General features: G+C 45.4%; 1 protein-coding gene across 1 annotated transcript; it reads right to left on the reverse strand.

The window, feature by feature from the left end:
• Positions 1-4,489: 4,489 nt before the first annotated feature.
• On the reverse strand, positions 4,490-20,310 carry LOC136467506 (ABC transporter B family member 2-like). Its single transcript, XM_066466232.1, is given in 11 exon segments — positions 4,490-5,317; positions 5,406-5,430; positions 5,432-5,819; positions 5,903-6,150; positions 6,237-6,897; positions 6,982-7,908; positions 8,006-8,265; positions 8,364-8,564; positions 19,287-19,462; positions 19,570-19,624; positions 19,783-20,310. Coding segments are annotated over 11 exon segments (3,768 nt in total). The 5' UTR covers positions 20,047-20,310; the 3' UTR covers positions 4,490-4,754.
• Between the last annotated feature and the right edge of the window lie 5,360 nt (positions 20,311-25,670).

Below are 25,670 nucleotides of genomic sequence, written 5' to 3' on the forward strand. Positions count from 1 at the left end.
AAACAATAGTGAGGGCCTGTGATTCCTTTAAGGAGGAGTAGCAGAAGGGTTGATAATGGCAAGAAGGTCATGGAATGTGCCCATGAATTTAAGAGAAAATGGTATCTAGAAGACAATGCAGGTATAAGCAAAAAACCTTCTAAACCCCATCATGTCTCTAAAAACCTGTTAATTTCTGTGGCCAAGGATATTGGCATAGATGTAGAGGATGGACATCCTATTTTAGACAAGATGGCACAATTAGATTTAGCTAGAATGGGTGATATGCTTTCTGAAGGTAGTCATGCTGGTTGCTCTAGTAAGGCAGTTAAATCTAGTTTAGGTTCTCAGGATAATATCAACAACCTAGATGGTAATATCAACACACCCGAGAAAAATGATTAGGATGGAAATCCAGGTCCGTCTAAGGACGACTAGGAATTAGGTTGGTCCAAAGTAGGGCCTAGAAACAAGAACAAGAAAAAATATAAATGATAGGTTTGCTTTGAAATATTAGAGGTCTGGGTAAGCTTGGTAGGGTTCTAGCCCTGATTAGTAGAATCAAGGATTCTCATGCTAGTTTTGTAGGCATTATGGAGACCAAGAAAAACTCTCTATCAGTAGGTTTTCTGAAGTCTTTGTCTAGTAATGTTCCTTTTGCTTGGCATCATTTACAAGCTAAAGGCTCAGCAGGAGGAATCCTGGTTGGTGCCAACATGGATATTTTTAACATGGTAGTTGGTGATGTCCTAAAGTTTTCGGTTAGTGTAATGCTTACTAACAAAGCTAACAGGTTTGTCTAGAAGTTTGTTGTGGTTTATGGACCAGCTTACGATGATCTTAAGCAAGAGTTCTTAGAAGAGTTAGAAACTGTGATGGGCGCTTGGAATGGCCTAGTTTTGGTTGGGGGTGATTTTAACCTTGTTAGATTTGCCTCTGATAAAAATAATGGAGTGTATATCATAGGTGGGCCGATGAGTTTAACAGCCGAGTTAACAAATGGGCTATGATTAAGCTGAATCCTAGTAATAAAAAATTTACCTGGACTAATAATCAAGAGCACCCTATTTTAGCTAAGATTGATAGGATCTTTGTCTCTGGTTTGTGGGATGCTGCTTTTCCTTTGTCCAGTGTCAAAGCTCTAGATAGATTTCTAAGTGATCATAATCCTCTAGTTTTAGATTATAGGATGAATACCGGTTTTGGCAAAAAAGAGGTTTCGTTTTGAGAAATGGTGGCTAGAAAAAGAGTCCTTTTGTAGTATAGTGGAGAAAGCTTGGGAAACTCCTTGCCCACTGTCTAGTTGTATGGACAGATGGCAATTTAGAGTGAGGACCTTAAGAAGGATGATTAGGGGGTGGGCAGCAAACGAGGTAGCTGCCTAGAATAAAGCCAAAGTGGAGTTGTCTAAGGAGTTCACTAGACTAGAAAGTTTAGCTAAAATGAGGGAGTTGTCTAGTGTTGAGAGGCAGGAGTTAGCTCAAATTGAAGATAAGTTAGAACAGATTTGGGCATTAGAAGAGATTAGGGTTAGACAACATTCTAGGGATAGAAACATTCTCGAGGGTGATAAGAATACGACATATTTTCAGGCGGTTGCTAACCAACGGAGTAGAAAAAAGAAAATAAAATGCCTTGAAAGTCCTACTAGTCTGGTTTATGACTAGAAAGGGATGATGAGAGTGGCAGTAGATTTTTACAAAAATCTGTTTGCTAAGGACCCAGAGCCTATCTTTAAGTTGGGACAAAATTTTTGGGAAGAGGAGGATAAGGTCTCTAGGAATGAAAATGAGTTACTCATAGCACCTTTTTCTGAGTCAGAGATCAATAACGCCATTTTTAGCTGCTATGCAGAAGGTGCCCCTAGGCCGGATGGCTTATCCTTCCTCTTCTACCAAAAGTTTTGGAATCTCATTAAAAATGATGTGGTGCATCTTTTTAATGATTTTCATAGGGGTGACTTAGACCTTAAGAGACTCAATTTTGCCTTGGTTACACTAATTCCAAAGGTAGGGGAGGCAACAAACATGAAGCAATTCAGACCTATCAGTTTGTTAAATTACAGCTTCAAAATTTTTTCTAAATTGCTAACTCTTAGGTTGACCTCTGTGGTTCAAAGGATAGTTGCTCCAACTCAATCTGCGTTTATAAAAGGAAGATATATTTTAGAAAGCGTAGTAGTAGCTCATGAGTTGGTTCATAGTGTGCATCAGAGTGGTGAACCTGGGGTTATTCTTAAACTAGATTATGAAAAAGCATATGATAGAGTGTCTTGGAGTTTTCTCTTTGATATGTTAGAAGCCTGAGGCTTTGATCTAGTTTGGATAAACTGGATTAGACACATTGTTGTGGGAGGATCTTTAGGTATTATGGTAAATGGGGAAGAAAGTTCCTATTTTAAGCCTGGCAAGGGCTTAAGACAGGGAGATCCTTTATCCCTTTTCTTTTCAACTTAGTTGGAGATGGTTTGTCTAGAATGTTGAAAAAAAGCTGTAGATAGAGGAATTGTGATAGGGCTCCTAGAAGACTTTAGGCAAGGGGGTATTATGGCTCTGCAGTATGCAGATGACACCATGTTATTTTCTAAAGCTGAGGAATCGATGTTGGAAAATCTTAAATGTATTCTTATGTGGTATGAACAAATTTCGGATATGAGAATCAATTTCCACAAAAGTGAAATGATCCCATTCAACTTGGAGGATGATGAAGTACATAGATTAGCCCATATTCTCTCCTGCCTTGTTGGCAATTTCCCTATTAAGTACTTAGGTATTCCGCTATATTTTGATGTTCTGACCAGGGATGATATACAACCTTTAGTGGATAAAATCATGAACAAAATTGCAGGATGGAGAGGAAGGCTTATGTCTCTTGCTGCTAGGGTAGTTTTAATCAAATCCTGTCTTTCTAGTATACCTATTTATCTCCTGTCATTTATCAAATTCCCTAAATGGACCATTAAAATGTTAAACACCCACATGGGTAATTTTCTTTGGGATGGTTCTGAGAATAAACATAGATGTCACTTAGCCAACCGGGAGTTAGTTTCTATACATAAGGAATTTGGTGGTCTTGGGGTCCCTAATCTGAGAGATCTAAACTTGTGCCTTTTGGTTTCGTGGCTTAAAAGATATAATTCGGATAGAGATAAACTCTGGAAAGAGTTAATAGATTTCAAGTATGATACTTTGAATCCTCATGTTCTGCTCACTAGAGCTTCTAATGCTTTTAGTTTTTTAAGGGTTTTATGTGGGCAGCACAGGCTGCTAAGATGGGTTATTTGTGGAAAGTTGGAAATAGGAGGAAAGTTAGGTTTTGGGAGGACACTTGGTTAGGTTCGTCCAGTTTGGCCATACAGTTTTGGCCTATTTACCGGATCATTAATGAGCATGGTAAGACAGTTGCAGAGTTGTGGGATGGATCAACTTTGAAATGCACCTTTAGAAGAACAGTAAGTGAAGACCTTTATCAGTTATTGTTAGAAGTAGTTGAATTAGTTTCAATAGTACATCTTTCGGATGAGGAAGATGAGATGATCTGGAAGTTTACTTCTAAAGGAACTTACTCTTCTCAATCGCTTTACAAAGTCATTAATTTTAGAGGTATTAAGCAAGTGCATGTATCGGCTGTTTGGGGGATTAAAGTTCCTCCAAGAGTCCATATGTTTTTATGGCTTTTGATTAATAACAGAACTTTAATTAGGGATAATTTAGCTAAGCGTAGAAAAATAGAGGATGCAACTTGTCTTTTCTGTGTTGAGAATGAAGGCTGACATCATTTGTTTTTTGATTGTGTTGTTACTGGAAGATGTTGGACAGTTGTCTCTGATATCTTAGGAATACAAGTAGGTGGTGACATAGTCAGTATAGGAAAGCTTTGGTTGAGTGACAAAAAGAATAGTGTTATTAATATGATAACCTCTGCTGTGTTGTGGTCGATTTGGAAACTCAGGAATGAGCTTTGTTTTCAGAGGTCTGGATGGAAGAGTATGGAGGTGTTGTTCGACAAAATCTTGGGCCTGCTGTAGAACTGGACAGTTCTGTGCCCGGTAAATAAAAGGGAGCTGCGGGATGGATTCTTGAAGAACCTGAAGACTGCGGCAAGGATGGTCACTTGGCTTCCCGATATCTCCAGAAGCGCAATGCAAAGTTCTTCAGAAGCATGACCACTGCAGCCCAAGATGATGGTGCTCAGTTGCCTGGGAAGTGCAAGGCTGCTGGTTTCTCCGAGCTTTACCTGATGAAGGGTTTTTTATATGAAGCTTTCCTGTGATGTAATAGGGGTGGTTCGTAGTGCTGTTTTTTAGTGGCTGCTTCTGGAGTTTAACTCTGCTAGTTTTGTTTTGCTTGGTAGTTGCTGATCGGATGTTCACCGCCTGCCAGTCGGGTCTGGACGCCCTTTGGGCAAACTGTGCTATAAACGGTTTGGTCTTTTGATAATATTTGAAAGGTCGGGGCATTATGCCCTTGAACTCTAAAAAAAGAATAGAAAGAAAAGTAGGCACTAAACATTGAGATCCATGCAGCAGAATAACATTGCAAGAGTATGTACAGTTCTTTTAATCACGGAGTCAGAGATACAGATGTATCACACTCCTAAGATTCAGTTGTAGAAGTAATAATCTAGTACAAAGGAATAACAATCCAGTAACGCTTTATCCTGTAATTCTGAACACCCCCTTTCATTGAAAAGATTACCAGCGCAGATCTTTTACAAAAGCCCAAGAAAGACAATGCCACAGGAAGATACAAACGCACGATTTTATTCGAAATGTCTCATGAGCTCTGCTGCGTCTGCATTTGTTGCTGCTGTTGCAAGTTGACGAGCTTGTGGTAGGCGCCGTTCTTGTTCTCGATCAGGTGCTGGTGCGCCCCCTGCTCGATAACCTTGCCGTCCTGCAGCACCGAGATGACGTCGGCGTTCTTGATCGTCGACAGCCGGTGCGCCACCATCACGGTGGTCCGGTTCTTCATCACCCGGTCCAGCGCCTGCTGCACGACGCGCTCCGACTCCACGTCCAGCGCGCTCGTCGCCTCGTCCAGTAGCAGGATAGCCGGGTCCTTCACGATGGCTCGCGCGATCGCGATGCGCTGCTTCTGCCCGCCCGACAGCTGCACGCCGCGCTCCCCGACCTTGGTCTTGTACCCCTCCGGCAGCGAGCTGATGAACGAGTGCGCGTTCGCCAGCTTCGCCGCCTCGACGACCTCGGCCTCCGTGGCCCCGTCCTTGCCGTACAGGATGTTGTCGTAGATCGTCGTCGCGAAGAGCGCTGGCTCTTGCTGGACCAGGCCGATGTGTTTCCTCAGAGACTTCAGCTTAAGCTTCTTGACGTCCTTCCCTGCAGATTGCATCAACGCACTTAGGCTTGGCAGAAGATTTTGTCGGGGAAAAAATGGAGCTATAAATTATCGTTGAACAAGACGTACCATCGATCAAGACTCTTCCAGGCGATCGGGTCGTAGAACCGGAGGATGAGCGACAGCACGGTGCTCTTGCCGGAGCCGCTCATTCCGACAAGTGCCATGCTCTTGCCGGCCTTCATCAGCAGGTCAAGGCCCTTGAACACGGTCACGTCGGGCCTAGCTGGGTATCGGAACTCGACGCCGCGCAGCTCGATCAGCCCCTCGACCCTCTTGATGTCCTCACCTGTGTCGATCCGGACGTCCGTCTTACGGTCCAGGATCTCGAACACCGAGGACGCCATCTGGTTCCCTTTGATGATATCAGGTGCCATTGCTAGTGTCTCCCCCATGGCCAGTGCCGTCACTATGAGCACCATGAAGGACTTCATCACGGACTTGAAGCTGGCCAATTCCTTGCTCATCAGCACTGAACCATACCTGAATTTTGGAACATTTTACGTCTGGATGCAGTACAAAAACTAAATCCATTGTGTTCCATCCAATATATAACAACGCTTTACCATAACGCCAGTGCGTAAGAGGAGAAGAGGAAGAACTGGGAGACTCCGTAAAAGAGTCCGGCGCCCTGGCCTCGCCGGAAGGACCTCTTAGAAGGCTCCTTCAGCTCGTCCGCGTAGAGTTTTATCACCTTCTCCTCCGAGCAGAAGGCAGCCACCGTCCGGATGTTGCTCACTGCCTCCGCGGCGAGCATGTTGGCCTTCAGATAGGACTTGCTGAGGTTGCCGCCATAGCCTTTCATGAACATTTTCTGTTCCATAGATCATACAGGATTCTTAGTTGATTGGACACTGATACGACGATTAGGCACGCGAAGACCTTGTGTTTAGTATGCACCTCGCTGATGTGGCCGCTGACCATGAGGGGATAGGTGGCGAGGACGACCAGCGTGATCCTCCAGTTGAGTATGAATGCAATGATGAGCGATGTCACGATCATACCGATGTTCTGGAGCAAGATGGTGGAGCGGTCGACGACGATGGTGCGCACAAGCGTTGCATCAGCCTCGAGCCGCGATGACAGCATGGCGCTCGTGTTGCTGGTGTCATCGAACCAGCCGATCTCGTTCCGCAGTATGGCTGAGAACATCTTCTCCCGTACCCGCAGGGTGAGCCGCTCGCCCATGATGCCAAAGCTGAGGTGCTCAATCACGTGGAACACGACTGTCAGCACGGCGCCGCAGCAGAAGAGCACGGCAATCTTGCGCACCTCCAGCTTCGTGGTCTCCCACCCCATGTAGTAGGACACCAGCGCCTGCGTGACGCCAAGCGCGAAGAGCGGCATCTGGGAGCCAGCCACGAACGCGCTGATGGTGCCCGACACGCCGAAGAACCAATCCGGGCGCACCATGGAGTAGAGCTTCTTCATGGACACGGGCTTCCCCTTGCGCACTTCGTCATGCACCTCGCCGGCGCCGTACCTGCTGATTGAGTCCTTGTCGGAGCGGAAGCTGGCGCCCATGCTCGTCCTCCCGGACAACTCCCTTGAATACTTGAAACTGCAAGCGAACGAATTGAGTTTATCAGATCATAATGACACATTTTGGCCTTCTTTTACGATGCACAGTAGAGAATAAAGATACCTTAGTGGCCTGGTAATGCTTGCGCTGTCAGACAAAGAAGGCTTGTGCTGAAGCTGGGCGGCCTCTTGGAGTTGGATCAGCGAGGAGTAGGCACTGCACGGGTTCGCCATGAGCTGCTCGTGCGTGCCTGTCTCGACGATCCTGCCTCCGTCGACGACTGCAATTGTGTCGGCGTTCCGGATAGTGGACAAGCGGTGCGCGATCACCACGGTGGTGCGGCCGACCATGACGCGGTCCAGCGCCTCCTGCACGCTCTTCTCGGACTCGGCGTCCAGTGCGCTCGTCGCCTCATCGAGGAGCAGTATCGACGGGTTCTTCAGTATCGCTCTCGAGATCGCGATGCGCTGCTTCTGGCCGCCGGAAAGCTGTATCCCGCGCTCTCCGACCTGCGTTTCGTACCGATCAGGCAGATGGTTGATGAATGTGATAGCCTCTGACAGCTTCGCCGCGTGGTTAATCTCCTCCATGGTGGCGTCGCCTTTGCCGTAGAGTATGTTCTCCCGGATGCTCGTCGCGAACAGGGCCGGCTCCTGATTGACCAGCCCGATCTGCCGGCGCAGCCACTTGACGTCGAGCTCCTTGATGTCGCGCCCATCAAGCAGAATGGAGCCGGACAGCGGCTCATAGAAGCGCTCGATGAGCGAGACGACGGTGCTCTTGCCGGACCCGCTCCCGCCGACGATAGCGACGATCTTGCCGGCCGGGAAGTCCAGGCTGAACCTATCGAGGATGACAACGTCCGGCCGTGACGGGTAGCTGAAGTGGACGTTGCGGAACTGGATGTGCCCGTCAACCGCCGGCAGCGTGCGGCCGGCCTTGGAGCTCGCCTTGTTCACGGTGCTCCTCTCGATCATCTGGAAGATGGGGTACGCCGCCGTCCTCGCCCGCAGGAACGTCGAGATGTTCGGCGCCGACTGGCCGAGCGACCTACCAGTCACACCACGCGCATAAGAATTTTTCCAATTGATTGCTTGGCAACGCAGACCGGGCACGAAGGGCATGGACTTAAAATCTGTGCACTCACAGGCCAGCAATGACGACGTTGAGCATGGTGGTGAAGGACTCGCCGCCGTTGGAAATCCGCTTGTGGACGACGACGCTGGTGAACCAGATGAGCAGGGCCCAGGAGAGGAAAAGCACCGAGTGCATGGAGCCGAGGCCGAGGCCCTTGGCGAGGCCGCCCCTCTTGCCGTACTTGTACGTCCTCAGCAGCGCCTCCCGGTACGACCTCACGGCCTTCTCCTCGCCGACGAACGCCTGCACCGTCCGCACGTTGCCGATCACCTGCGGGCGGGCGCACGAACCTACGGCAGCGTCAGTACGTACGCGCGTCCGCGATCGATTACAAGCACACATCTAGAGAATTTGAGGCGGCGGTCGACCTCCTCGGCGATCTCGCCGGCCTTGACGTAGGACTTGCGGACGCGGGCCATGAGGCCGATGGTGACGTAGGCGTAGGTGCCGCCGGCGATGGCGATGAGCGGGACGATGGCGAGGGTGACCAGGCTGATCTGCCACACCTGCGAGAAGCCGATGGCGAAGCCGGCCAGGAACCGGCTGATGTAGTGCATGAAGTTGCCCACCTGCAGCGAGCCACGGAAACACCATCCATCGCCATCAGGTTGTCAGAACACGCACATAAACACTGGCAAACAGGCACGCCATCCGCGACCAGCAAGGGCTAGTGGGACGGTGGAGGTTATGTGGGCCTGATTTGAGGTAGCTATGGGCCGAGGCGCAAAAAGATGGAGAAATAGAGTGCAACTCTCCAATCTTTGCGGCCCAACTAGCTATGATGAATTTTCCGCAGTCGACGATTCTTCTAACTATTTCAATGTGTTCAAATCACATGTTACAACATAACTGTATTTCGATGATTTTAGGAAAAAAAGTTTATTTCGATGCCCAAAATGAAAATATACTTAATTTACGGCATATATATGCATACATACATGAAAATAAAGTCACATGAACCGGTAGCTCAGTCAAACACATACATCGAGCAAGTCGTACCATGAAGATCTGACGGTGTCAGCTCGGGTTCTGCCCAAAACAGGCCCACTGGATACCCAGTGGTAGTGGGGGCGGATTCCACGAGTGGAAAAAAAAAATAAAGGCTGAGTTTGCTGTTCATGATTTTTACAGAGTTAACTGATGTTATTTTGTTATGAGAAAAAAAATACTATATCATGACTAATAAACTGGGTTGATAAGTTCAAGCGAACATGGGACCTTCAGCTCATGCTCAACTGCTGAGATCCGAGAGACATGCATTTGAGACGCTCTAGAAGCTGAAATGGCAGCCGGCTATGCTGCCATTGCTGAACCGTTCTTTTTTTAAAGAAAAAGAAATGTGGCAATGTTTTAGATATTTTTATTGAGTAAAGAAATATTTCTATCCATTTTCTAAAAGTATATATATATATATATATATATATATATATATATATATATATATATATATATATATATATATATATATATATATATATATATATACTCCCCCCAACCAAAAAATAATCCATATTTATCCTTGTGAAGAAATAAGTAAAGAAATATTTATGTCCATTGTGAAGAAATAATCTGTATTTGTCAAAGTCGCTCATCAACACTAATAATAATTCACCAAATAATTCATAGCTTTTCTTATCAACTGTTTTATGATGCAACAGTTTGTTTGCTAAACTCACTTTTCAACACCAGTACATTTTTTTCAAAAGACGGCAAAAGATTATATTACCCATATTCTCTGTTAAGGAGAAAACAAAATACATAATGTCCTTACCAACTATGTTAGATGCCTACAGTTTGTTTGTCAAACTCACACATCAACGTTAATATATTTCATTTAGCCCAAAAAATCTATATTTTTCCTTATCAACTAGGACTCACACATCAACGTTAATATATTTCATTTAGCCCAAAAAATCTATATTTTTCCTTATCAACTAGGAGTATCTTTGATTGAATAGAGCATAATCCTCTCTAGTTTATATGTATAGTATTTGGGAGCAAAAGTTTGATATAAAATGATACTCCCTCCGTCCCAAGTAATTAAACTCCTAGAGTAACTCTAAATTAAATTATGTTGAGTTTGACTAACTTTATAGTGATCAACAACAACATTTATAGCACCAAATAAGTAGATTGTCAAAATATATTTAATGATGTAACTAGTTATACTAATTTCATGTCATAAACATTGAAGCTTTTTTTCTACAAATTTAGGCAAACTTAAAATAATTTGATTTAACTCAGAACAACTCTAGAAGTTGATTTATTTTGATTGGAGAGAGTAATTCAATTTAATTTCTACTCCAATCTATATGCATTGGGTATGAACAGTTTTATTCTAAACAAGCCATAGGTGACTTCCATGTGAACAACAAAAGCACTCAGCGAGATACTCAATTCATGGACCAAGAATCGTGTGGAAAGTGATATGTAACCCATGTTGTGGAAGACAGTTGGAACGTACATGATCATGATCATACCGCAGGAACAGTGTACAACATGGCAAGGTACGTTCGATCCATCTAGACAGACGGTGCATCATGGTAAGCCATTGATTGTGCTTCATGTCAATCTTGAGACGAGGCCATTAATGCTCATATGCTATATTGAAAAAAAAACATTTTCCACGAGTCATGGAAGCGTTTGTTGTTTTTGGCGCAAATGAGCTATTGCAAAAAACACTTCCACTACTCATGTAATTAACTTTTTCAAACGTTTTTAGATGATGCCGTTAGAACCCTCTTTTCACGTTTATAAGTACTTAGGCATGTTCTATCGTCTAATAAAATCTGCGGTAAAGATTTTGTCGTTCTTTTAAAAAAAATACTTAAGCATGTTGTAACTCTCTTTTCAAACTTTTCACGTGTTCTTTTCCTCTTAACAAAAAAAAATGCTTACGTACGGTCGTAAAAAAAAAGTAGTACAAAAACACTATGCTAGTGATTTTAAAGGATCCACCTATCTCCGATTGCCACGTCTTAGCTGGCGAACACGTACGAACCGATAAGCATACGCTGAGGTACCACGGCTGCAATTCTCTTCATCTACTATCTACTGGGCGTGTTTGATTCAAACAAACTTTAATAGCTATTCCATCGGATATTTGGACATATACATAGAGTATTAAATATAGACTAATTATAAAATTAAATGTATAGATTGAGACTGTTTTGTGAAACAAATTTTTTAAACCTAATTAGTCTATGATTTGATATCGTGGTGCTACAGTAACATGTACTAATGATAAATTAATTAAGCTTAATAAATTCGTCTCGCGAATTACTGACGGATTCTATAATTTATTTTTTTATTAGTATCCTAACACTCCATGCGACACCCTCATGTGACACCTCTAAACTCTAGACCCAAACATATGGTGTGAACATGAACACCCACTGGTTGATTTTAAATCGGTTCCCGAAGAAATGAATCTCAAACAGATCGGGAAGCGGCATGTAGCTATTCTACTTCCTAATAAGGGGGTGTTTGATTCACTTAACACCTCCTAAATTTAGTAGCTTTTAATCCCTTTTAGTAACTTTTTTGTCAAATACCTTTACTAAAAGAGACTAAACAACGTTTAGTCAGCTTGTCACCCAAACTTTACTAGCAGCTCCTAAAACCACGTCTAGACAGGGCTTGCCCTTCATCAATGCACCCTGTCCGAGCGCACTGGTACTCCCTCACTCACAGCTCACTCTCTCAGCTCGCTCACTCTCTCCCTCTCACGCTTGCTCTCCTCTGCTTTCCCCGCCACCGCCACCACTTCGCTCCACGCCGCTGTCGCTCCTCCCAACCCCTCCGCCGGCGTAGCAGCTCCTCCGCTCACCGCTTCCGCCATGGACGGCCACGGGTCCGAGTATCCAGACTATTACTCACAGTCCTCTTCTCCGGTGGATCTGAATGGCTCTGGTCCGTCATCCCCCCCCCCCCATCGTCGGCGACTTCGGCGTCTTCTCCCAAGCGCCATCGTATGGTGCAGGCTCCTCCGCTCGACGTGGCATGGAGGGGCTGGATCTGAACACCGACGCTGCCGGCTTCCCCTACATGGGCTCTTACCAGGGGCTCCTCCAAGGTGACTTTGCTCCTAACGGTAGAGGGCTTCTTCCTCTTCGTATTGGCGCTAGATCCGGTGCTAGAGGGTTTGTTCCTCCTCGGCCGATCGTAGGAGCGACCGGATCTGGGAAACGCCCGGCTTCTCGCGCTGCTCCACTGTGGGAATCGACAGTAGCCGTGCCCGCACACCGACATCTAGGATGTGTGGCACAGTTGCTTCGGGCAGCTCGTATCCTCCAACTGAAGGAATGGAGCCAGAAGATGACGACGACATCCCGCCCGAGGTGAGCTTGTTCTATGATCTGATTTTGTACTTTGCTCTGTTTATTATTTATGTTATGCATGTCTTATTTATGGTTCTGCATGTCTATTTTTTACTAGATTCTCATACTTTTCATTGATCTGATGTGTTAGGTTTTATTTGTTTGATGTACAAGTGTTTATTTGTCTAATCTGTTTGATCTACAGGTGTGTGTTAGGTTGTATTTGTTTGATCTACAAGTTTGTATGAACTACTACTGTTTAGTTGTCTGTTATTGAAGTGTGTACATGTTTCATGTAGTACTGTGTATTTGTTTGATCTATATCTGTCTATTTCATTTTTTTGTCTCTTGTTCTCAGATATGCTTCTCTACTAGTTTGACAAGGCAAATTGGTCCGATGCAAATACATTTGTGTTCTCTTGTCTTGCTGTTGATGAAACAAGAAAGAGCAATTCAAGTAAGGGGACAATGAGGAGAGGTTATGATAATTTGAGAGATTTCTATGAGCAACAGACTGGCCTAAAGCATGATTTTAGATGTATGAAGAATAGATTCAGCCAGCTCAAGACCATGTACAGTTTCTACTAAAAGGTCCTTGTGTGGTTTTGGTAATTGAGTGACAACCTAGGTGGACTAATTGTGTTTTTGTGAGGTACACAGGTGATTAGTCCACAGATACATGTGTGTGAGCAACATATGCCATGAAGGTAAAAATGGCTTGAAGATGTTGCAAAGCTCACACATATGATGATGAAGGAGCTCATTGCAAATGAGACATGACATTGAGTCATGTGATCAAGGTGAAGAAGATCAAGACATAACTTGGCTTGATGGATGGGTTGCAAGCGTGGAGGGCAAGTTGGAGGCTTTAGAGCGATGGACCGCGTGGCGGTAAAGCTTAAGTACGACTTGGCGCCGATGGACGAAGGCAATGGTGAAAAGCAAGTGAAGTCAAGATCGATGAACCAATATGATCACGTGATGATATGAAGTGGATCATATCATTGTTGATCGTGTTGGTGCATGTGTTGCATCGACATTGGAGATGAAAAGAAATACGTAAGGCAAAGGTATAACCTAGGGCATTTCATTTCACCGGTCATAGGTGTGTAGAGAAGTTTATGAGCGAATTTATGATACATGGCCATACTATCAAGAGGAGCAAACTTGTTTGCATATCGATCATCTAGCATCACTCGAGTGATCTAACTTTGCATCGTCGCTAGGATCGAGTGGTGTGACAAGTTGAGTGGCTAATCCTTTGGGAAATGTTTGTGAAAAGTTAACACACATACACATGGTGGTGTATATTTGGTGGTGTTGGCACATTTGCAAAGGAGAAGAAGTTGGAGTTGATGTGGATCAACTTGGTGAAGGAACAGAGGCAAGGGTTCAAAACTCCACTGGCACCCTATACAAAAAAGACAGGGTTTCACAAAATGGACCGAACGCTGGTCACATGGTGGCCGGATGCTAGGGTCCTGTGCCCGGTCAGTGGCAGCATAGAGCGTGCAGGCGTCAGTCTTTGACCGGACGCTAGCAGGGTGCATCCGGTCAAGCTGACGTACGGTGACATAGGCGACGTAGAAAAGTTGGAGAAGGATCAGACACTGATGCTGCGTCCGATCGTGACCGACCGGACGTGTCCGGTCGCGACTGGAACATTACTGGAAATGATCATACGCTGGGGTCCTGCGTCCGGTCACTTTGAGCAGCTACGTCCGGTCATCACTTGATCGTTGAGATCGAGCGACTAAGTTTGAACGGAAGCGACACGTGGCGAGCATCTATTGACCGGACACTGAGGTCCTGCGTCTGGTCGATACGACTGGAGTGTTTGGTCGTCCCGAGTTTTGCCCAGTGAAGGGGTAACAGCTAGTTTAGCCCATAGGGCTATAAATAGAAGTGGGTCTCGGCCATAGCTTGTGCTGAGCACCTCGGGGGACTTTATGTCCATGCTTGTGAGTGCTTAGGAGCCCTCCATCTTACATATGCTTGATAGTGATCATCCGATTATGTGAGAGAGCGATTCTAGTGCGATTGCATCATGAGGTTGCATCGAGTAACACTAGGTGATCGAGTTGCAAGCCGATGGTGCTTGTTAATCTTGGAGGTTGCCACCTCCTAGACAGCTTGGTGGTGGTCTCCGTTGAAGCCCATAATAAGCTTGTGCGATGCTCTGGAGAAGAGCTTTGTGAGGGGCATTGTGCTCGTCCCGCAGGAACCATGAAGAATAACTCTAGTTGAGCGTGTCATTGAGCTACCCTCACTTTTGGGATAGGTTTTTACGGTGCTCAACGTGTGGGCTTAGCAGGTGATGCCAATTAGCCACCGAACCACCAAGTGAACGGTCGACACAACGGAGACATAGCATGTTGACAAGCACGTGAACCTCGGGAGAAAATCACCGTGTCAGCCTTATTCTTTCTGTTGGTTTGCAATCCATTTACACAAGCTTGAGATTACTTTTATATACATTGTGCATGTGTAGTTGCTCTTGTAATTAGTTAGCATGTGTAGCTCACTAGTTACCTTCTTGCTTGTGTAGCATAGAAGTAGCTCCCTTACGTGACTAATTTGGTTTGTGTAACCTTGTTAGTCACATTGCTTAGTTTGTGTAGCTAAGTATTTGCGCTCTCTAATTTAGCATTGGTTGCCTTGTTATTGAGCAATGCTAGTGAGCTTAGTTGGCTTTGTTCTTTTGCTTACTAGCATGTGTAGGACCTCCCTCATTGCTTGAAGTACTAGTGGCATAGGTTTATGTGACCTTGCTCCTATAATTGGTTAAGTGAGCTTTAGCTAGCCCGGCACCTTTGTTGCTTAATTAGGATCTTTAGCGATGTGCTAGAGAACATAGATAGAGGGGTGTAGTCTTGGCTATACTGATAGTTTTAATTTCACACTTGTTTCGGTTAGCCGGCGCGATTAAGTTTTAGTAATGACTATTCACCCCCTCTAGTCGATATCTCGACCTTACATCTACAAGTTGGCACAACTACAAACATGTGTTGGCTGCCAAGAAAACAGAGGGATAGATGCACCACTATCTTGGTGGGATAGACATACCAAGGTAATCTTTGTGCCTAATAATTTGTTTGCTTGTTCTACTTTCATATTGGTTTTTGCTAATAGTGGATTCTTGTGATTTTTCAGAAGAAACCAGAGTGTAGGAAATTTATGTATGGGTTGCCTAGATTCTTTCCTCAGATGGTTGAGCTCTTCCAGAACACTGCTGTTGATGGCTCAACTGCCACCATCCCTGAACTGTCATGCCATGACTAAGACACAGGGATAGATCATGATGATGAAGATGGTGCTGCTACTCTAGACGACTGTGGCTTACAGACCAGTTCACCAAGTAACACAAACAGACTCAATAGGGCAAGCAACATAACTAACACAGCCTCAAGTCCTAGCAAGAACAAAAAAGTTCCAGTGAATGTTATCATGCAGGGGCTGGTCACTTAATTAAAGATTGCTGCTGAGAAAGAAGTCAATGCATTGGAGCGAATAGCACAGAGCAAGAGAGGGGAAGCTACAAAAGCAAAGCAAGCCAGAGTTGATGATGTTGCTAGGTGCCTCAATTTAGCTATGGAGGCTGGGGAAAACAAAGCTTCAAATGAGTACTATGTGGCTACCATGATGTTTAGAAGTAGCTACAATAGGTTGGTCTTTAGTGGCCTTGATACAAATGAGCAAAGGATGGCATGGCTGAGGAGGGCTGCCCACAATGCTTGAGGATAGGATAGAATGGCAGAAGACTTGGCAGATGGAGTCTCTAGTTTGGCAGCCTTAATTTTATTTTCCTTGGGACCTTAAATGTATGATGAACTATGTAATCATAATGAACCATGATTTATGTTTGGAACTTGTAATGTTTGTTGAACAATGTAATGGGTGTTGCTGCCATTATTGCTAATGTTGTTGTGTTGCTGCCCAAGTATTTTTGTTCATGTCAACATTCAATGCTCTTTTAACATCTATTTCTTATGATGACCAGGGAGCATATGAAGTGGGATTTGCTTCTGGAGTGGATCATGTTGGACTTTCTGATGCTAGTGTGGGGGCTGCAGTTGGAGTGGCTGATGTTGGTGTAGGATCTGATGATGATTGGTGGAGTACTACTGATGATGGTATCCCTACTAAAGACTCAAATGATAAGTGGAGTACTGATGATGATTGGTCAGATGTTGATGATGAAGGGGACTGCACTGATGATGAGGAAACAAGTTTGATGATGCATGCTGCTAGGTGTCAGCTGAAGAGGAGAAGGATTGCTACTGCTGTGTTGTTGTTAGGTATGTACCACTGTGACAAGTTCATGAACAAGGCTGGTTATAGAGTCCCACTTGAAACTAGATATCAATAGACTATGAGAACCCTAGGATATATGACACAATGCTATAACATGTTTAGGATGCACAACGATGTTTTTTATATCCTTCACACTTTGTTCGTTGAGAGATATGGTCTGCAGTCCACTACAAAAATGACTTCTATAGAGGCTCTATCAATGTTTTTGTGGATGTATGGTGCCCCTCAGTCCATGAGACAAGCTGATAATAGATTTGAGAGGTCGCTAGGGACATGTAGCAACAAGTTTGATAAGGTATTGTCTAGTGTGATGAAGCTAGCAGTTGATATCATTAGGCCAAAGGATCTACAATTTTCAACTATTCATAGAAGGTTACAATCTCCTTGGTTTGCTCCTGTACTTTGATAAATACATTAGAACTATAGATGGAACATATGTACCTATCACTGTGCCAACCGAGAAGGTAGTCCAGTACATAGGAAGAAAAGGAATCACCACGCAGAATGTGTTAACCGTATGCGACTTTAATATAAGATTTACTTTTGTTCTAGCTAGATGGCCAGGAATCAGTTCATGATATGAGAGTGTTCAATGATACACTTGAGAAATTTGGTGACAAGTTTCCACACCCACCTAGTAGGTATGTATGGGACTTTTACATTTCTTCATTGTCTTTGTCATAATATTTGTCATGTTATTTACACAAGTATTGTGTTGTGTAGATAATTTTTATCTTGTTGACTCAGTGGTACCCAAATTGATCAGTGTTTTCTTGCACCGTACAGAGGTACAAAATACCATGTCCCTGAATGAAGAGAAGGGCCTACACCTAGAGGTAAAAAGCGTTGTTCAATTACACATATTCTTCACTTAGAAATATTATAGAGGTCTTTTGGAGTCCTAAAGATAAAGTAGAGAATTTTATTAGATTTGTCTAGTTTTCCCATGGCAAAGCAAAGCAAAATAATAATGACATGCATGGCACTATAGAATTTCATTAGACAGAGTGGTATGATGGATGACCTATTTGACTTGTGTGATCAAAATAAAAACTATATACCAATAGAGGAAGGAACTTCAACTCAAACAATTAGAGGCATCACACGTTTTGGAGACGAAGATGAAAACATGAATCAATTTCGTGATTGGATAGCGAATGGTTTGTTTGCAAGGTCATAGCAGCGCTATGGTTTGTAATAATAAAGTTTTTTTAAACCATTTAAACATTATTTGTGAGAATATACATTGCGGCAAACAGCTACCATAGTAGTCAAGCAAAGCTGTAAGGAATGACGCTAGTGTGCAGCCAAGTAGTGCAGCCAAGCATCTAGCAGAGCAGCAAGCCAGGCGTGCATTTGGCGCCAAGACCGCACGCGAGAGGCAGCGACGCTAGCGGGAGCCAGCAACGCGGCACCGTTGGCGCCAAATGCCAGGGGCACAAGTTAGCATTAATGAGGGATGTTTTGGCCTGTTCGGTTGGTATTAAAGCCGGCGGATAAGCCGGCTGAAGCTGTTTTATTATGAGAGAAAAATATTATAGATTCTAGCTGATAAGCCGGCTGATAAGTTCAAGCGAACAGGGCAACATGTACATGTCAGGTTTAGTCACCAAACCAAATATGGTCTTATTAAAATTTAGGAGACAGTTTAGCTACCTAGATTTAGGAGCTGTGAACCAAACGAAGCATAAGGAGGTGTTTGGTTTCTCCTCCTAAACTTTAGTCGTTGTCCCATCGAATGTTTGAACACATATATAAACTATTAAATATAGACTAATTACAAAACTAATTACACAGCTTGCGACTAATTTACAAGACGAATCTTTTAAGCCTAATTAGTTCATGATTTGACAATGTATTACTACAGTAAACACATACTAATAATAGATTAATTAGGCTTAATAAATTTGTCTCATAAAGTACAGACGGATTAATTTATTTTTTTATTAATATCCGAACATCCATACAGTACCCGCCTCCATAACACCTCCTAAGGGCAGTCCTAATGAAAAAAACTAGTAATTTCTATAATATAGGATACCGTACCAAAAAAGTACTGTTTTTCAACCCATGGTTTCTATGAGTAATAATTATTTTCTCTTTTTCTCTCCCAACTCTATCTTCTTCCTCCGATTGAAGTGCGACATGAGCTCCCTAAAAACTGGTGGTTTCTCTCCAATGACGATTTCATGGTTTCTGGGTACATTGGGTCAAGAGTAGACCTGATTTCTTCATAAAGAAACTATTTCTATAATTTTTACTCTTTTTCTTTATTAATTACGTTGCCATATCAACGTACGTGACAAGTCATTTAACGAGGATATAATCGAGGACTCGAATTCGTACACCCACTAAATCGGCGATGTACTTTGCGGACTGTGAATCCTGCGGCGTACTGCTGCTGTGCCGATCCCGAGCACGCCTTCAATGCCCCTCACCAACCCCAGCCCCTAGTAACTGCGCGCCGGCCCCGATCAGATCAGCGCACCGGCAGCCGCCTGGCGCGGTGGCGCCCCGGCGTTAATTCCTCTCGTCCTTTTCCCCTTCCGCCTCGCCTGAGCGGCTGAGCGCGGCGGTCGGCAGCGAGGCGCGCCACGGCGAGAATGGCAACGCGCGCAGGTAGTAGTAGCAAGGTAAGGTAAGGTCACGTGGGCGTACCTTCTCGGAGATGGCGTCCTGGACGACGAGGATGTCGCTGGTGATGGCGTTGATGACCTCGCCGGTGGACGCCTCCGTGTCGAAGACGGCGATGTCCTGGTCCAGCATCGCGCGCAGGTAGGCCAGCCGCATCTTCGCCGCCTGCCGCTCGCCCGTGTGCATCCAGCACGCCACCTCTGCAACACGACGCGCAGGGTCATCTTATTAATATCTGCACGCACGCACGCTGCTCGCTGCCCGCATTGCATAGTAGAAGCAGTAGTGTCTTGTTGCACGCACGCACCGGTCCACGACGAGAAGAGTATGACGATGCCGAGGTACACGAAGTCCAGCGAGTACTGTGTGCACGCGACGCGAAACAAATCAGCCCATGTCGCTGCGCCGTCGCTAGCTAGCTAGCTAGCTAGCGCGCGCCGAGATCTCTCCAAAACGGCCGGAGAGCTAGATGCGCGCGCGTGCCGGCGCCGTCTGGACGATCCAGTTACGTGGTACGTACCTTGGCGACGCGGCCAGAGACGGTGGTGGGGAAGAGGTAGGCGAGGCCGATGATGTTGATGAGCTTGCCGAAGAAGATGAAGAAGACCGGGACGGAGGCGCCGTGCGCGCACGCGCCCAGCGAGCCCACCGCCATCAGCACGCAGTCCCACCGGTCCGCGAACGAGAACAGCTTCAGGAACGGCACCTTGGCCGCCTCCTCCTCCGCCTTCTTCTTCTTCCCGCTGGCCTCCGGGCCGGCGCCATTCTCCGACGACGAGCTCATGGCGCCGCCACTGCTCGCCCCTGGCCGCGCCACGCCCCTGCTCGACAGGCCGGAGATCGCGTCGGTGAGGCCCTCTAGCTCTGCCCTCGTCGAGCCTGGTAGTGACGACGGTGCCTGCTGCGCCCGCTGGTGGGGCTTTAAAAGAGTTTGAAAAGGGGTTGGGTTTGGTTTGGTGTGCGCTAGCTAGCCTTCTAGTAGCTGCCGTGCGTGCTCGCTCGCTGTAGACTGTAGGGGCGGTGAGCTTGCTGCCAGCAGCATCTCGGCCGCGTGGTAGCGCAGAGAAACTGACTCGTTAATGGCGATCGGAGGAGGCGATAGGTTTGACTCGGTGTAGGGTCAGGGCGTCAGCTGCTGGCCTGCTGCTGCTTTGAAGCGGTAGTTTATTACTGGGGCCAGGGCAACAAGTAGTAGGTGCAGGAGTGACATGGATTTGTCTGAATTTTGATAATGCTGCTGGAACGGACATATAAATGTTTGCCTACTCTACTGTTCTGTTCATTTGACAGCTTAAACCCTTTAGTTTTTTCTTTTCTTAAATAAATAAAAAGGCTGCACGATGTCAAATTAATGATTTGTTGTGTGCTTACATACACACCAGAAAATTGTTTGATAACACGTGATCCTTTTTTTTGATAGGACGTGATCTGGTATCTGTTGCACTAGTTTCAAGAATGGTAGACGCTTGAGCGTTGATGTAATCCATACCTTTTTGCCATTTTTTGTGTCTCCTTGATGAAGAGGCTTGAAGCACATCCACGTACAGTCGTGCAATAAAGGATGCACAGCGCACTACTCTAGTTGTGTAAGTGCTCGTATGCCACCGTAGCTGATTGATGCAGTTGTACAGTTGTCCAAACTGCCGTCCTCTTTGTTTGGGTTGATTTGTCTTATAAATCATGATTAGCTGTTGGCTAATTTGGTGTGAGAAAAAAATATTGTTCGTTGACTAATAAATCATGACTTATAAGCCAGATACGAGCAAGCGAACAAGCTGTACAAACTTCAACTTCCAGTTACGTGTATAATAATTAGCGATGAAGTACAGATTAACTGAGTATGCTTACGAAGGTAGCCCCAGAGCCAGGATGTGAACCTATCTATAATCTACTACATGGGTCAAGAAAATATCTAACATTTAACTAATATTTATGTAAAAATAATAACATTTATGATGCTAAATAAATATACTATAAAAATATATTTCATGGCAAATCTAGTGATATTTATTTGGTACTATAAATATTCGAAGGGCGGGCCTGGTGCAAGCGGTAGAGTCTTACCGCCTGTGACCGGAAGGTCCCGGGTTTGAGTCGCGGTCTCCTCGCATTGCACAGGCGAGAGCAAGGCTTGCCACTGACACCCTTCTCCAGACCCCGCACAGAGCGGGAGCTCTCTGCACTGGGTACGCCCTTTTAGTAAATAAAACTTAATATTATGCTAGAACTCCGTTCTTTATGGACGAGAATTCAGCGAAACATCCCGTACTAGTAGTTTGTATTACCCTCTCCAGAAAAGAATGCAATTTAGCATAACATCGAGTCAAACATTTTACATTTGATCAAATTTATAAAAATATCAATATTTTAAGTGTTATTAGATTTATCACGAAATATTTGTTTTATGGCATATCTATTTTATGTTATGAATACTGGTACTTTTTCTATAACCTTGGAAAATTGGACTGAACATAAAGCTAGAATTATACTCCATCTGACCTAAAATATAAGGCAGGGAAGCATCCAAAATTTATCCTAAATTATAAGTATTCTTAATGAATTAACTCCTCCAAAACACCATTCACATACATAACATAACTGCCATTAGTATCTATTAACATGTTCAAAATATGATAAGCACAAGATTATGTATCGTTTGTTTTCACCAATAATTTGCCGTAAAATTAATTAGGGGGTGTTTAAATCTATGGGCTAAAGTTTAGAGATGTGTCAGTGTTTCGAACAGCCGACTAGTAAATTTGTATATTGCGCATCTGACCGGGATGGTGTGCTAAGAGGACACGAGGATTATACTGGTTCGGGCCGAATGTCCCTACGTCCAGTTTCAGACCGCTCGTGTTACCAGCACTGAGATTGTAGTAGGGGGTTATAAACTGGCGAGAGAGGGAGGAGCTCCCAAGTCTCTGTGGTTTGATTGCTCGATACTTCTAATGCTCGATCTATTGATCGATGATCTCTCTAAACGGTGCCCTGCCTTCACTTTTATAGACCAAGGGGAGAGAATAGGATACTAGAGACCGAGAGAAGGGAAGAGGGAAAAAAGAAAGAGAAATAAGGCTTCTGGGGGTGTGCCGTCCTCCTCTTTGCGTGGGTCCCGCTGACCCTGTAGATCGTGGTGGCAGCGGTGTCGCACCTGGATCCTGTTGGCCGTTGTAGCATACGTGCGGGCGTCGTGCGCCGATCTTGTCTTCCATCCCATCCGAGCGGGCGGAATGGTCAAAGGGTCCCCTTACAGAGACCATACGGGGGCTGGGTACAGTGTCAGTCAACTGACGCCGGTCGACTGACGTTGGACGGTGGTCAGATAAGGAGTTGGCAACACAGTGCTGTCCTGTTGATGCGGTGGGTGACGTGAGTCTCCCAAGCATGGCCTAATGCGACCGCCAGTCGCATCAGAATGCGCATCGAGACATGCTCCCGGACATGCGCCTCCACAGCCGTAGTGGTTGAAGCGGTTCGGGATCCCACTCTAGGGCCACTGCTTTTGTCTGGTAGCAAATCCGACCCCCTAGGGAACGAGCGAGGCTGGAAATCCCTGCCCTGGGGCCTGGGCGAGACTGAAATCCGACTCTCGGGAGTTGGACGAGTCGGAACCCGCTGCCCTGGGGTCAGGAGGAGTCGGAACCCACGCCTTGGGAGTCCGATGAGGCGGAAACCTCGTCATCGGAGTCGGACCAGGCATGGCCTGACCCCTAGGGGTCGGACGAGGCCGCAAGTTGCATTCTTAACCATCGGATGAGCCGACGTAACGCTCATTAATCCTTTGGCTCGGATACCTAGATATAGATATCCGATAAGATGTCACATCTTATGTCATGTGAAAGGTGTCACATCGAGTGTTCGGATAGTAATAATAAAACAAATTACACAAGTGCTCAGTAATCCACGAGACAATTTTATTAAGCCTAATTAATACATTATTAGCACATGTCTACTATAGCTCCATATTGCCAAATCATGGACTAATTAGGCTTAAAAAATTCGTCTCGTAAATTAGTCTCAATCTGTGCATTTTTTTTTTGCAAAGACTCAATCTGTGCATTTAGCTTTGTAATTAGTATATATTTAATACTTTATGTATATGTCCAAACATTCACAGCAGCTAAAGTTTAGGAGGAAGAAATAAACACAGCCTACGTCATCTTGTATAAGCAACGCAGGGCAGCGCAAAACTGATTTGACATTGTAAGAGCGACTCGCTAAAGTTTCAGGGAGTACTTCGTCGACGTAATGGAGAAGGGGAGAAAAGGAGGGAGGAATTTAATGTGGAATGAAAATACAGTTGGGGGTGGGGGTTGTGGATAGGTGACACCGTGGCGAGGTGGGCTCGGCGACGCGAGGACCCGCAGGCTTCGGTGACGCGCCCAAATTCGCCGGAGAAGCCACGATTTGTCTCGATCGTCAATTTTTTTGGTCCCCCTTTCTTTTCTGCGAGAGAGAAAAATGGGGCTTGGGGGGTATTACGCGCAGTTGCCGGTTTCAGGTATGTCTGTCTACGTTGGTATTGCTTGCCATGGAAAGCCGTGGATCCGCTTGCTTTCTCTTGTCCAAACACGCTTTGCGCCTGCGGCCTGCACTGCACCGAGGGGGGAAATTGCAGTCCGGAAGCGCTCTGCGCGCACGCTACGCACGCTGCACGCAAGTGTGCATGGTTGTTTGGGGGCTGATTTGTGGTTGCGGGAATCAAAGCTGATCTGGAGTGGAGCGTGCGGTCACGTCCTCCTCCCATGACGTGGTCGCTTTCTCTCACAGTGTGCATGGCAAGAAAGAGGCAGGCCTCAGGGCAGTCAGGCAAATCGGCCACAACTAGCGCACGCACGTCACAGCAGTGGTCCGGATAGGATTATCTCGACAGTTGCTCCAGTTTAATTAAACGGCATGATGTGTTCGCTTTGCTGGCATGGGGCAGTTGGGCACGATTGCTTTCAACTAGACGCGATGATATCTGTTGGGCCGGTCTATAAGCAGTTTATGCTGATTTGTATGGTTAATTTGTTGTAAGAGAAAAATATTGTATCATCACTGTTTATAATTAGTGTGTTTGCTTGTTGGTTTCAGCCAGGGCTTATCAGTCAACCAACAGTGTTTTTCTCTCACAACAAACTAGCACCAGTCACACTTATCAATCCAAAAATCGACCAACGAACAGGCTCAATAGCAGCCGAACAGAGCCCAAATTAGGACGGCCAACGGCGACGGTTTCAGTCCAAATCACCGACTTTTTATCGATCAATCGCTCGGGTCGTTCGAGGGCGATCCATCGGCAACGGCAACAGGGGCTCGACGTCGACGGTGCAGGTTCAGTCGCGACTGGCAAAACAAAGCCACAGGCAGTCTGTGCGGGTGATCTGAACTGAAAGCGGCAACACAGCAACAGGGGCTCATCAGTTGGGCACCGCGACATCGACCGTCCTCCCATCTCCACGTGAGTTTAGCTGGCACAAGGGGGGCCATCGCCAAGAAGAAATGGCTGTAGGATACCCGACGCAATATATGAAGTGATGATTTGTTTTAAAAAAAATGCAATGACGAGCATTCCAGTGAGATGGGAGGGTAGACAGTCTTATCTGATCTTGCTAGCAGTTGGGGCATTGAATATCAACACAAACAAACAGAAATGAAACACACGTACGCAAAATTGGAAATACGTGCTCGTTCGTGAAAAGAGCACGCAAATCTTGGAAGAATGAAGAAAACAGCAAGATCAAGGGTGACAGGTAAATATAGACAGTATATTCAGATTGTGAGACATGGTATCTATGTATGTATTCAGATTTGCCAATTTCCTCGGTGTTTGGTTTCTTCTGAATTTCTGATAAACGTTTGTTGTGCTAAAAGAATTTGCAGGGTGATGTGATGTCGTAACTCATGGCAAGGCAATAAACGTTTGTTTCGCTTTCACAAATGCTATACAATACACATGTGTTTTAGCATAAAAAACACATGGATTTTTTCTATCTCTCTCCCTCTCTCTTTCTCACCGGTGACCACCGGCGCCGACGCCGGCGACCGGCGAGCTCGCCCCGGCGCGTCTCTCCCCGCGCCCGTGCCGGCCATGGCAGTGGCGGTGGCGGTGGCGGCAGCGGATCTGTGATTTGTCATTCCGTAGAAAAAAATTATGATCTGTGATCTGTGGAGGCTGGAGGCTAGAGGTAGAAGAAGGGTGGGGGCATGTTGGATTTTAATCCTATGGTGCAAAAAAATCATGTGTTAAAACTGCATAAAACATATGGTTGTGTAGAAGACAGACTCTTCGCTTTTGGGTTGCCACTTTGCCTGAGCATCCACCTACACGCACTGTTCTTCAACAGGACGAAGAGAAGGGAAGAAGAAAACAGAATGCAATTGTTTGAGGAATTTAAAAAACCATCTTTTTCCTAAATTATT

Source organism: Miscanthus floridulus, chromosome 7 (assembly GCF_019320115.1).
Source record: "Miscanthus floridulus cultivar M001 chromosome 7, ASM1932011v1, whole genome shotgun sequence".
NCBI lineage: Eukaryota > Viridiplantae > Streptophyta > Magnoliopsida > Poales > Poaceae > Miscanthus > Miscanthus floridulus.